At 36.6% G+C, this 13,021-nt stretch overlaps 2 protein-coding genes across 2 annotated transcripts; one reads left to right on the top strand and one right to left on the bottom strand.

The window, feature by feature from the left end:
* Positions 1-3,702: 3,702 nt before the first annotated feature.
* Positions 3,703-9,567, bottom strand: LOC128863856 (importin-13). The gene is made up of 11 exons (XM_054103234.1): positions 9,133-9,567; positions 8,907-9,074; positions 8,702-8,851; positions 8,461-8,639; positions 7,705-8,392; positions 7,040-7,639; positions 6,772-6,972; positions 6,573-6,710; positions 6,411-6,503; positions 5,869-6,335; positions 3,703-5,803 (listed from the first exon to the last, which is right to left on the bottom strand). Exons 1-11 carry the CDS (start codon positions 9,286-9,288, stop codon positions 5,719-5,721), a joined length of 2,925 nt encoding a protein of 974 aa, XP_053959209.1. The 5' UTR covers positions 9,289-9,567; the 3' UTR covers positions 3,703-5,718.
* A 1,385-nt stretch (positions 9,568-10,952) lies between these two features.
* On the top strand, positions 10,953-12,977 carry LOC128863847 (AP-1 complex subunit mu-1). Its single transcript, XM_054103222.1, has 3 exons — positions 10,953-11,363; positions 11,422-12,076; positions 12,147-12,977. The coding sequence occupies exons 1-3, from the start codon at positions 11,197-11,199 to the stop codon at positions 12,603-12,605; spliced, it is 1,281 nt and encodes a 426-aa protein (XP_053959197.1). The 5' UTR covers positions 10,953-11,196; the 3' UTR covers positions 12,606-12,977.
* Positions 12,978-13,021: the final 44 nt, after the last annotated feature.

The following is a 13,021-nucleotide window of genomic DNA, read 5'->3' as shown; positions in this document are numbered from 1 at the left end:
CTCTATCGCGTGCGCGTTTTCCCAGTGGTACAAATCGTTCAAAGAGAGCCGTACATCGGTTGAAAACTTGCCTCATGAACGTCGTCCAGCAACATCAGTAAACCACGAAAACATCGGAAAAGTAAAGGAAATTGTGCTTGAAAACCGCACAAATCGCAAAATCGGTTAATGCTGAATATTATTTAGACGTTTTAAAGCGTTTGCGCGAGAACATTCGTCTTAAAAGGAAGGAATTGTGGGGCAACAAGTCATGGTTCTTGCATCACGATAATGCACCAGCTCACACATCACGTCTTGTTCGCGATTATTTGAACAAAAATAATGTTAATATCGTTCAGCAAGCACCGTATTCGCCTGATATGGCTCCATGTGACTTTTACCTGCTTCTCAAGCTCAAGTTGCCGCTCCGTGGAAAACATTTTGAGACAATTGAAGTCATAAAAGAGAATTCGAAGAACACACTCGAGCTTGACTTGTTTACAGTAGCACAGAAAACAAACTATGTGACATATCACGCTGAAATTTGCCTTGTAAGCTTATAACAGTCCTACCAAAAAACAAAAAATTTATTTTTGCCATATGTCATCCGCGGACCGTTTTATTGATAACGTCTCGTTCATATTTGAGCAGAAGGTATATGGGTCGTTCTGGTGGCGTAGAAACTGTGGTGGGAGGAACGTCATAAAACGTTCGTTCTGGTGGTGATGGCCTCTAGTATGAATGGCGGCCTATATGAAGTTTGAGGTCGCCATTAAAATAATTGAATGCGAAGACGTGCCCAAGTGATTCGTTTACAAGGAGGGTGTTGTGGTCTTCGGGATCAGGTAAAGGTTAGAAAAGTTAAGCTTAGCTTCATTTAAAGGGTTACGGGTAGTCAGAATTTTCAAAAAAAAAATTGGGTTTGTTTTTGCATTTTCTTAAAGTATAATATCTTAAAAATATTGTGTGAAAATTTGAAGTGAATCCGACAAATACTTTTCGAGTTATTCAACAATTAACAAAGGGCGCTCGGGCGCTCCGGAATCGATAGCAAAACTTTATATGCGTTTTTCTCAAAACTATGTTTTTTAAACTAGTGATCACTGTAACTTAAAAACCGCTTGGTAGACTTCAATAAAATGTGTACTTCTTTTGAAAAACAGAAAAAACTTGTGCCTGATCGAGGGATTTTTTTTTTCAAAAACTTCGATTTTTTTTAATTAATTGTCGGTTTTTTTCTCGAAAATCTGAAAAATATTCCCTGAGGCCGCCATATTGTTAATTTTGAACAAAAAAGCTTCGATCAGGCGCAAGATTATCTATTAAAAAAACTAATTTCTTTTGTCCGATTGTGATGATCACCGCAAGGGACTTCTGGAGAAACGGGCTCCACACAAACAATGATAACTTTTACAATTATTAATTTTTTTTGTTGAAATCTTGCTAAAGTCAAGTCGAAACATGACGTATTAATGTTATGTTTTTATTTTTGTAAAATAAAGCAATTGACTAGCAAAACAAAATTATTGAAAATCATAATTTTTTCGGGCCTCTGACTACCTCTAACCCCATAATGTATAACAAAAAATTAGTAAAAATCTTCATCACTTTTGAATAAAGTTTTAAATTTACTAAAACGCACGAACCAAGTTGTGGGTGTACGAAGTTTTACGATTTATTTTGTTTCTGTTGTAATATTTTTAAATTAAAGCAGAGAACATAAAAGTTACTTTGATTTTAAATGTTGGCGCTATAAATATCAACTAAATAAAATCTCGTTTGTCAAAGGAACCTAGAAACAAACATATTTACACAAAACGGCCCTGCAAAATTCCGTCAGCCATTAGTCAATTTGATTTCCTACAGAAGCCAAAAACTATGCAGGGCCAATACGCTAAAGAGAGAATTCGCTACAATCAGCTCTGTAAAAACTTTCACCTCATCACGACCGCGGTTAGACTTCATATTTGATAATTCACACGATTCGCAGCCCGTGAGACTTATCTATACAGGGTCCGGCACTCTAAGTGTAACCAATTAAAAAGGTCGTAAATTTAGTTTGGAAAACTACTTTTATTCAATTCAAAGTAAAAAAAGTGTGAAAATAATACAAAATTTAGAATCAATTTACTTTTGCTCGGTGTAACCACCTTTTGCCTTGACTATGGCCTTGACACGGTCCAGAAACGAAACGCAAACTGCCCGAATGTGACTCGCAGGTATTTTTGTCCATTCGCGGACAATGGCTTTTTCAGCACCTCGAGACTGGTGAATCTTTTAGTGCGGACCTTCCAAAGAGAATAATCCATCGGATTCGCGTTTGGCGAATTAGAGAGCTGCTGTGTGGATGTTATGAAGTTTGGAACATTGTTAGGAGATTAGAGAACGCTCATCCGCGGTTACAGCGGCCCAAAACATTACCTGCGGCGAGTGCTGCTTCCTGGTGGCCAATCGATGACTCAAATTCACGGATGAACGGTCGGAGTAATGGTGCGATAAACAAAAACTTTATTATTTACTTTAAGGTGCTTGAACTCACGAACAATCGCTGGTTGTGATATTCCAGACAAATAAAATATAATGCTATCATACTTTTACGTTTGAAATCCATTCCTGATTTTCTTTTTTTGCGTTTATTCTCGGCAAAATGCTTCCGCGCACTTGTAAACAATACTCTGGACTGTCATTTAGCCAACTAACAGACAGCTTATGCCCGTGCATCAGCTGCGCGAGCGGACTGAAATTGGTTACACTTCGAGTGCCGGACCCTGTACCTTAACGTGCTGTGAAAAGACAGAGTGAAAAGTGTCTGTGATAACGAAAATTAAAACTTTTTCTCTTCACGGTTACACGGAACGCGAATTTGACCCCCCGAACACTAAAACTAAATTCACTCATTTCCTTATTCACTTTCACTCCGATTCAATTTACTTGATGCCGGCAAATCGTCTGATATCTTTAATTCTCTAAGATTAAGTACTAACTAATATTTATCAAGGCGATGAAATGAAATTAATTAAAAGTTTTATCACAGGCAATTAGTGTAACAAATCTTTTTGTTTCTTTGTTCACTCCTCTCGGGAGCGTATGGCCTCGACAAGACTCAGACTTGCGTTTATTTCGTTAATCTGTTTTTGATTTCTGACAGGGTAGGTGAATAGCCTGCCGCTACCAGTTCTAAATAGTGAGAATGCCCACCTGTCGTTGCTTAGGAACAACGGCTTCTTACTGCTTAGAGCGCCATCTGTGTTTCACATTTTTCTGCCAGAAGGATCGCACAGATGGTTGAGGACTTCGCTAAATTTGGTGTGTCCGCGCTATTGCCACAGTTGCCCGCTTCTTCTTGCTGGTGCCACTGATGAAATGTGTAACTGTGTGTCACTCTTTGTTGTTGCTTGTTATAGCAGCCACAATGCAAATAATGCGCCGACTATTGTGCGGGAGTAAGGGTGGAAAGGATAAGTTTTTGGGGTTGAGGAATGAGATTTTTTTTTTGTTTTTCAGAAAATGGAAAGTAGGTAAATTTGGAAAATTTCGAGGACCATGCTTCACGTGGGATTCGATCCCATCTGGGATGGCAGGTTACTACTGCACTTACGCTAGACAATGAGGAGAACGCAATCTGTCATAAATCGCATAAATCTTTACTAAGAGTTAAAAATTATAGTTTATAAAAAAATATGCCTTTCTGAGTGACTAAATAAATGAAAACCACATAGGCTCTATTTGCTGGTCTAAGTAACTTAACTATTTATTTCTTTTCTATTAAAAGTTAAATATAATATTTGGGAATAATAATACATTAAACATTCACTCATTCAAGTCTTGTTTTACAAACATAAATATTCTGATATTTTCTTGTGCGAATTATTCCACCTCATTGAATACATGAATTCGTTTTGTTCGTTCAAACTATAAATACATATGAGTCGGATATATCTGTTTAGAGGAAATGCGAATGCATTTTTTGTATTATTTCAATGAATATGGGCAAAATATTATATTTCTACAATACTACTATCACATTCTGCACAACAGTTGCTTACATATGCTCGAGAAAAACGCTACATACAAACTTACATACAATGGAAAGCATTGGTAACTTCTTATGATTTTTTTTGTTTTTTTTTAAGTATTTCTATTCCTTTGGACGACATTCGTCTGTTCGAAAACACTCTATTTCTACTTTAAATGTGTATGCACGTTTGTCTTAAGATTATATGCCTTTGATACAACTTAGCTCACATTTATATAATATCTTGAGTCTTGTTGCCTTTAATAGGTTATTTATGGTTATAAATTAATAAAAACATTTTTCTAATAGCGGTCGCCCCTCGGCAGGCAATGGCAAACCTCCGAGTGTATTTCTGCCATGAAAAAGCTCCTCATAAAAATATCTGCCGTTCGGAGTCGGCTTGAAACTGTAGGTCCCTCCATTTGTGGAACAACATCAAGACGCACACCACAAATAGGAGGAGGAGCTCGGCCAAACACCTAACAGAAGTGTACGCGCCAATTATTTATTTTTTTATGGGTAATGCAAATGCTCGAGATAACCGCAGCAACCGAAAATCAGATTACTATGAGTATACATTAGAGACGGTAGGTAATAACTAAAAGTAACTTCGTGTAAAATCATACTTTGGGTTCTTATCTTTTTAAGTTAAATGTCAAATACAACAAAACGCTTATTAATTACTTACGATTTGTTTGCAATATAACAGTTACATGATGAGTTTTACATTTATTTCGATAAATGAAATCTACGCGCTTAGCTTTATATATTTTCCAAAAAATAGAGTCACTTAATCGATTAGTCAGTCAAAGAAAATCAGTTAAGTGCATGCATGCAGGGGTGGCCTATATAAAGACGATGAATACATTCAAAGCAATAAAAGTAATGCTAGGATTTCTGGCTGGTCCATAACAGACTGTGAAACTAAGAGAGAGAGAGAGAGAGGATTTCTGACTAAACTCCAATTCTTGGGCAATGGCTGGCATAAGTGCTCGCATGTCGGTCCGACTCTCGGCGATTTCCACGATTTTATCAACATTTTTCACTATTGCCAAACCATAATTGCTGCTACAGCACTCATTACTGTATTAGGTCCATAAACAGCACTTTTTTTACTTATTTGTTTATCCATACAATTCACGGCTAGACTGACAAGGACATAGTGCAAAATTATTTGTTCTTTATGCCTTTTGTCCTCATGTGCTACCCATATTTATATATCTTTGAATAATGGTAAAACTCGTCATATAATTATTATACAAAAACAAATATATAGCTTAATAAATCATCAAAAAACACATTTGAGTAATTCTTTACATTATTCATATTCATATTGATTGCTTAGAAAGACATTAACAAGTGGGCATAAATAGGCATAAATCGTAACTCACTTAATTTTTTAAAATATGATTTGATAAACCTTATATTACAATTCAAGTATTTAGAACTTTCACGCAATTGGCCAAAAGAAAATGCGTATGTGCAAAACGGCATACAAATACTAGACTTGTTGTACAAGGGAAGCAAAACACGTTCAAACAATAATTTAAAGAAATCTGTTAACTGCTAACCGTCTCATACACCGACTGCGCTTAATGACTTGATGCTTTTGACAATTTCAACACACAATTTGGCAATAAGGAATTCTATTAGCAACTTTTTTTAACGCGTTTGCATTAAAATGTTCCTTTGCGTCTTTATTTGGCGTCGTCTACTTGGCGTATTTACTGAAATTTATCAGTTAGGCCTCGCGCTTTTATAGCGAAGTCGCTGAGATGTTTTTGCAGCAAACGCTTATTGACTTTCTCCCTGTAAATAAACAAAAACATTAGCAGTTGTTTGTTTTATTTAGACTCTATTTTAATTGATTTTACCTTATGATTAGGCCAGCAAATTTCGCTTTCTCATCAGCGTCGACCAGTTGTGTGGGAAAACCGGGTAAATACATTACCGCCTTCAGCCAAGCAACCAATTCAGCAGGATATTTTTTATTGATTGCCATGAAAATATCAGCGAATTTTTCCACTTGTTGTCGTGGGGTGATACAACCGACACACAGCACCGCAGTGCGTAGAATCTCCTCGCCTGAGTTTAACACTGCCTGTGTCATGCGCGCATAATTGCGCGACTGCAATACAAAGTGTGAGATGAACTGCACACTGGTGCGAATCGGACCATTTTCGGGCAGAGCCATTGCTTTCAACGCATAGTATATAAGTTTATCATAAGCAATCGTTTCGTCATCGAGCGCTTGTGGCAACTTTTTTATAATCTGCATAAGACAGGCGTAAAACATTTCTATTGTGTCAGCGATGTTCGACAAAGCGGCTTCCTCTGTCGACTGTAAGTACATAGAAAAGCATTTATTTAATAATTAAAATGTTTTATATTCAAACGTACTCCGTTTATTACTCACTTCGAACAATTTGAAACTGTGAACTACAAATTCCATCAAAAGTTGTTGCATCAATGCCTTACACCCTTCGTCCTTGTAGAAGATTATAATAGCCTACGGTGACAGTAAAATAACAACGATCAATTGAGTTATATTTTAGGATGAAATGAAAAGCCTATTAACCGTTTTTGATATCTCCAAAGTGGGTGCACAACAGCGAGTTTGGAAAATAGCTACAATAAAACAACAAAGGTCTTGCAGCATTGGCCGGAAACTGGATTTGAGATTGATAATTGCATGTTGCAAAGCAGTACAAGCAGTCTAAACAGGAAAAATATTAAATATTTCAATTTGCTTAACGGTACAAATGGTTCGATAATACCTCGAGCACATCCAATTCTTCTACCCAAAGTTCTGCAATTTGCCGAAATATGGGCATTGTTTTTTGCATCACAATCAGCACGGGTTGCAAGTTTTCCAGATCTTCAACTTGATCCTCATCTAAATGCGTATTTAGCGAAGAAAATAATGTAGATATCATGTTCAGGCGAAAAATTGTACGCACGCGCGATGCTGGGGTTTTCTTTAAAAGTAAGCATAATAACACTGTAATAGATTTATAAAAGAATTATGAGCAATTGCTTGCTTACGCTCTCATTCTGGCAAATGGCCTGTAGCTCTTCAAAGCATGGGCTCACTATAATATCCAAATAGTTGGGTATAGTATCAGCGGAAAGCAAACTCATCAGCTTGCCCACACTATACATCAAACGCACACAATCCGAATTCTTCATCTGACCTGAAGACAGTGAGACTTGGCAAGCATTCAAAAGCGGTTCCGCAAATGGTTTCATTTGAAGTTGGCATACACAGCAAAGCTCTTTAAGGCCCAGGGTAGCTTGCGCAGCCATAGCCGAGTTTAATCCTCGCACCAACAACTCTATAGCGGGGGGTATAAAGGTTGGATTCTCTTTTAACCACTGACAGTATGAGCCTACAGTCTCAAGAGCGGTTCCAAGCAGTTTTTCATTCATTTTATTATATGGAATTTCTGAGAGAACGCGCATCAGTTTCGGTATCTGTTTAGATTCCTCAGCTCCAAAATGCTCTGCTACCGATTGAAATGAATAAATACAGGCCTCTAATTTTGTCCATTGTGTAGGATTCGTTTGCAGTTCAGCGATAATTTCATCTAGTACCGTGGCAAGTATGTCGAGTATGTATTCATGCAGCACGTCATAGCAATACATCTTAAAAATGATTTGAAAATAAGCGACCCAATAATTTATTAAATCGAAAAGCTATCAGCACTTACAAATGTATCCGAAATATCTTGGCGATAGCAACGGAAACTTTCCAAATCATCCGATGTCCATTTGTCAATTGAGTTTTCGTCCGGTTGTTCCGATTTACGCACCAATATTCGTGTTAGGTGTGCGTATAGTGGTTTTATATATTCCCAACACTTTATGCGTTCCTCTTCGTTGTGCATAGCAAAAACCTCATCCTGCAATAAGTACCAAAAACCCATAGCCATGCTACTACACGACTCTTCGACGGGGTAAATTCCCGGCTTATCTGTGCATTGTAAAATTTCATTGACAAGCCGTCCATAAAGGGCCGAAAGTTCGGGGTCTGTCGTAGTTATTCCACTCAACAGCAGCTGCGAATGCCTTTCCACGGCGGATACGAAAAGTGTGTAAATATTGACTACAATATCTTCATTGTTGTTATCACGCTTCCATTCCATTTTCGTGATATCGCATAGTGAATCCAAGAACATTTTAATAAGTATAAAAGCCGTTTTAGGATAAGCATTACAGTCTGGTTGTATAATTATGCTAAGTAATGTTTTTAGGCACGTCTCGGCTAATTCGTTTTCATCGGCAGACATGCACCCATCCCCATCCGGATCCTGGACACAAGGCCAGTAACATTTATTAGTCACTCTAAGCAGAATTGCCGAAATATTTTGACAACTCTCAATTGAGAAACCAATTATTCTACGAAAAAAGTATTTTAAATAGTACAATTTTAACAGCTATAAGAAATAGTCTATACTTGCACTTACTTCACCCAAGTGCCAACACATTTCACAGTGCGTGTCATGTTGCTAAAACATTCGCTATCCCAAACACGTTCTAATTGCATGTTTAAATATGCCTCTGTTGTCTTCATTACCAACGGTGCACGTTTGGCCACTTCAGCACGCAATGTTGTTCTTTTGACTGACGTGAAAATTGCCTGCATCTGTTTGAAGTACCGTTTGCTGTAAATTTATGTGGCTAAGTTTATTATTGAGAGTACCTCACCTCTTCTGGAATGGCCTGCAGAACCTCTAGCATTATCCATAATTGCATTTCTTTATTAACGTTTGGTATTTGCTGATTCTGAAATGTGTTTATCACATCCTCAATGGCTGTTGACCATTCACCGATCATATGAACGATTAATGCGCTGAGCTGAAATATTACGTTCTTTAGAAATGCTTTAAATATTCGAATCCAGTTTACTTACAGCAATACAAAGTCGATTAAGAACCAATTTAGGACCGCCGGCAAATTGAATGATTTTCTCGAAAATTTTTTGCTTCAGTTCTTCGTGGTTCTCGAAGGGTACCTCATGCCAGTACTTCATAAGCTTGGAGTGTAGAGTAACAGCACCAAAAAACTGGACTTCTTGACTCTATAAACTATGTTTATTTCAGTGCCATTTCAGTATTGAATTTTGCAATTTACGTTACCTTGCCGAGCTCCATAAGCTGCCACGAGAATTGCCACGCTTGTGGACTGGTCTGAACTTTCGTAAGCCACTCATGCGTGATGGCCTGTTCTTGTGAAGTTGAGCGATAAAACACAACAACTGCCTCTTCCAAGCGGGTAATGTCAATTGGATCCATAATTATGGCCAACCAGTACTATTACTCGGCTACTTAATACTTTAACAATAAACTTTTTGCACTGAAATATGGCGCTTGGTGAGTCGGTTAGTCCTTCTCAATTGTTGGAGATGACTGTACTTCCCTTTACTCCGTAACCAAAAAATTTACTTTTAAAACACTTTTATATCGTATAAGACTAATCTGAGGTTGAATAAAAAGACACCTATAAGAAAATGTTTCCAAAACAGCCTGATAGAACTTATTGCCACTATCAAACCGAATGTGTTTGCAATAAGAACAAACATTCACAATAAATAGTGTGAACCTTTCAAGATGCCAGATTTGTATAATAGAAATAATATCGATAGTTGCGTCAAATTAAAAACATATATGAACACAGCACATAATTTTATTGCTTTCAGTATTTTTTTAAATATCAACAGTGATTGTTAATGAGAAGAATTGAAGCCGTGTTATACTAATTCACGGTCTTCATTATAAGTACGACTAGGATACATCCATCTAAGTACTACCATTTCTATAGCAGACTTATTTACAAAAGGTCCCAATTTGTTCTAAATGTTAACATAGTAATTTATAATAATTATACAAATTAGCACAAGCTATGCGTAATGAACAAAACATTTACCAGGAACCAAAAACTGAGTGACAGTTTTCAGACAATAATTTTCTGGTACAAAAAAGTGTAAAAGTGAAATTAACGCATTGACCGTCGCATGTAAACCAACTCGCTACTTTTCTATTGCGTTTATGTGTTTTTAGCAGTTGAAACTTGTAATTTCTAATGAAAAATACAAACAATCGAGCAGCAACAGAAACACTTGAGAAGAAAACTTAAATTATGGTGGGGAATTTAAATGAAGAAATAAATATTCAAGCATTTTCAGTAATTTTTTAAATCAATGTGCTCCGGTTACTCTTAACGGTCATTTTTTGAGTAGTAAACAAAATTACGTTTCTTTGACGATTTGTAAGTTGACAGTTCGGCAAATATATTTTGCAGTGAAGGACCTATTCGACTTATTTCTGTCAGTTTGCAGCAATAATTTATACAAAAAAATTAAGAATGCCGAAATATAACGAGCAAGCAAAAATGAATAATTAATCAATAAAAAGTGCTGGAAGCAAATTATTTAAATACAATTGATCCCTCAGTGCATATATTATATTTAATCTCACTGAACTTCGACTACAAAATTATTTTTTTACTTATTTCCTCCACGTTTTAATATTTTAAAAGGACAGCTGATTGTTATTTTGCCAACTACCCAAGGCGAAATATGTAGCTAAGGTGGCGCCATTAAGTTACTTTACTTTTCGCGATTTTGACAAGTCTGACGTTAGCCCTCATATAGTTCACACTATATTGCGTTCATAACTATTTCGCTTATTTAGAAATGATTGGAACATGCTTCACTCAATAAAATTTATTTATTTATTAATCCCATCCTAACACAGCAAGGGTAAATCTTATAATTATTAGGGATAGCCACACCAACAATGTACAACGTTGTTCTATCCTTATTATTTATTAGTTAAAAGTCTATACAAATTTATTTTAAACGACACAAGCTTAAACTAACGTAACGTTCCTGGTTGCTTCGGTGTGTGCAAGCCTTATATGACTGTTATTTAATTATATGGCAGCGTGATTGTTTGTCATAGAAATTGACAGTCGATTGACGTCGTCAGTGCAATTTGTGTGGCACCTGGCTAAAAACTTCATTTGTGATTTAATTTTCAAAAGCCCTAAAAATTATGTAAATTTGCTTCACAATATAGAGTCCAACCGTTAATTAATGTGGAAATCGTTAAAAGTGTAATCGCAAAACGGTTGGCGTGCAACTGAGTCATATCCCGATTCGCTTATTATTATTTTGGTTCGTTCGAAAAAAAGGTGCAGCAATGTCTTCATCAGCAATATATGTTCTTGATGTCAAAGGCAAAGTTTTGATATCCCGCAATTATCGTGGCGATACCATGGATATGGCGGCTATCGACAAGTTTATGCCACTGTTAATGGAACGCGAGGAGGAGGGTCTTATAACTCCTATACTGCAGACGGCTGATAAGTGAGTATAAAGTTGTTTGATGGATTTTACTGGCAATAATTGACCTAAATATATTCAGCACCTTTGCGTATATCAAGACGAACAACCTTTATATTGTTTCAACAACCCCACGCAACAAAAATGTTAATATCGCACTGGTATTTGTTTTTCTGCATAAAATTGCACAAGTTTTTGTGGAATACTTCAAAGAATTGGAAGAAGAGTCGATTCGCGATAATTTTGTAATAATATATGAGTTACTTGATGAATTGATTGATTTCGGTTACCCGCAGACGACGGATTCAAAAATATTGCAGGAGTACATAACCCAAGAGGGACATAAATTAGAACTCCAACCCCGTCCACCGCTAGCTGTTACCAATGCAGTCTCTTGGCGTTCTGAAGGAATAAAGTATCGCAAAAACGAAGTATTTCTCGATGTGATAGAATCGGTGAATCTATTGGCTAACGCTAACGGAAATGTGTTGCGCAGTGAGATTGTCGGCGCCATTAAAATGCGTGTGTATTTATCTGGAATGCCAGAATTGCGGTTGGGATTGAATGATAAAGTATTATTCGAGAGCACTGGGCGTGGCAAATCTAAGTCAGTAGAATTGGAGGATGTAAAATTCCATCAATGCGTACGTTTATCACGTTTTGAGAACGATCGTACTATATCGTTTATACCACCAGATGGAGAGTTTGAGCTGATGTCCTATCGACTTAACACTCACGTAAGAACTTGGTTGCGTTTTTTTATATCAATCACTCTATTAATATCTTTGCTTATTTCAACTCAAATAGGTAAAGCCTTTGATTTGGATTGAATCTGTCATTGAACGTCATGCACATTCCCGTGTTGAATACATGATAAAGGCAAAGTCGCAATTCAAGCGGCGTTCCACTGCTAACAACGTTGAGATAGTTATTCCCGTTCCGGCAGATGCAGATTCTCCTAAATTTAAAACAACAATAGGCAGTTGCAAATACGCGCCAGAGCAAAATGCTATTATATGGACGATTAAATCATTTCCCGGTGGTAAAGAGTACTTAATGCGTGCACATTTTGGTCTGCCAAGCGTTGAAAGCGAAGACAATAATGAGGGGAAACCACCGATACAGGTACGCTTCGAGATTCCCTATTTCACCACATCGGGCATACAAGTGCGCTATTTGAAAATTATTGAGAAAAGCGGTTATCAGGCGCTGCCTTGGGTGCGCTATATTACTCAAAATGGTGATTATCAACTGCGTACCAATTAACCTGCCCGGCGGAAGAAATATATTTGTACTAATATGCACTCTGCAAGACGTTAAATTATTGCAGTAAAATGTTTACTATTAAATTTTAAAGTGTATTTTTTCAATTTATTTGACACTGTATTAGCTGATGAAATTTTCAGCAAAAATATTCATTCCGTTCAACCAGAATTGTAATGATCTACATACTAACAACTACATTGTTTTAAACTTATTTAAATTTGGCCTTTGTTTGGTATACTTACATGAAATGATGGTGGGAAACGATATATTAGTTGCCAGTTTATGTGTTTTATGATGTATGTAGTCATATTTTTTATTTAATTTCAAAAATTTTACAAAAATACAAAATATATTGGTATATTATTAAGCAGCTGCATAACAATGACCCTCTATTGATTTAGTATTAGTTTGAAGGT

Source organism: Anastrepha ludens, chromosome 2, assembly GCF_028408465.1.
Source record: "Anastrepha ludens isolate Willacy chromosome 2, idAnaLude1.1, whole genome shotgun sequence".
Taxonomy (NCBI): Eukaryota; Metazoa; Arthropoda; class Insecta; order Diptera; family Tephritidae; genus Anastrepha; species Anastrepha ludens.
This window is presented reverse-complemented; position numbering and strand designations above follow the sequence as displayed.

Excerpts from the sequence above, each read along its gene's own strand:
- LOC128863856 (XM_054103234.1), bottom strand. The coding sequence starts at position 9,288 with ATGGATCCAATTGACATTACCCGCTTGGAAGAGGCAGTTGTTGTGTTT. Across the intron at positions 8,852-8,906 it reads TTAATCGACTTTGTATTGCT|CTCAGCGCATTAATCGTTCA; the intron begins GTAAGTAAACTG and ends GTAATATTTCAG. Across the intron at positions 6,336-6,410 it reads ACAGTTTCAAATTGTTCGAA|TCGACAGAGGAAGCCGCTTT; the intron begins GTGAGTAATAAA and ends ATGTACTTACAG.
- LOC128863847 (XM_054103222.1), top strand. The coding sequence starts at position 11,197 with ATGTCTTCATCAGCAATATATGTTCTTGATGTCAAAGGCAAAGTTTTG. Across the intron at positions 11,364-11,421 it reads ATACTGCAGACGGCTGATAA|CACCTTTGCGTATATCAAGA; the intron begins GTGAGTATAAAG and ends AAATATATTCAG. Across the intron at positions 12,077-12,146 it reads CCTATCGACTTAACACTCAC|GTAAAGCCTTTGATTTGGAT; the intron begins GTAAGAACTTGG and ends CAACTCAAATAG.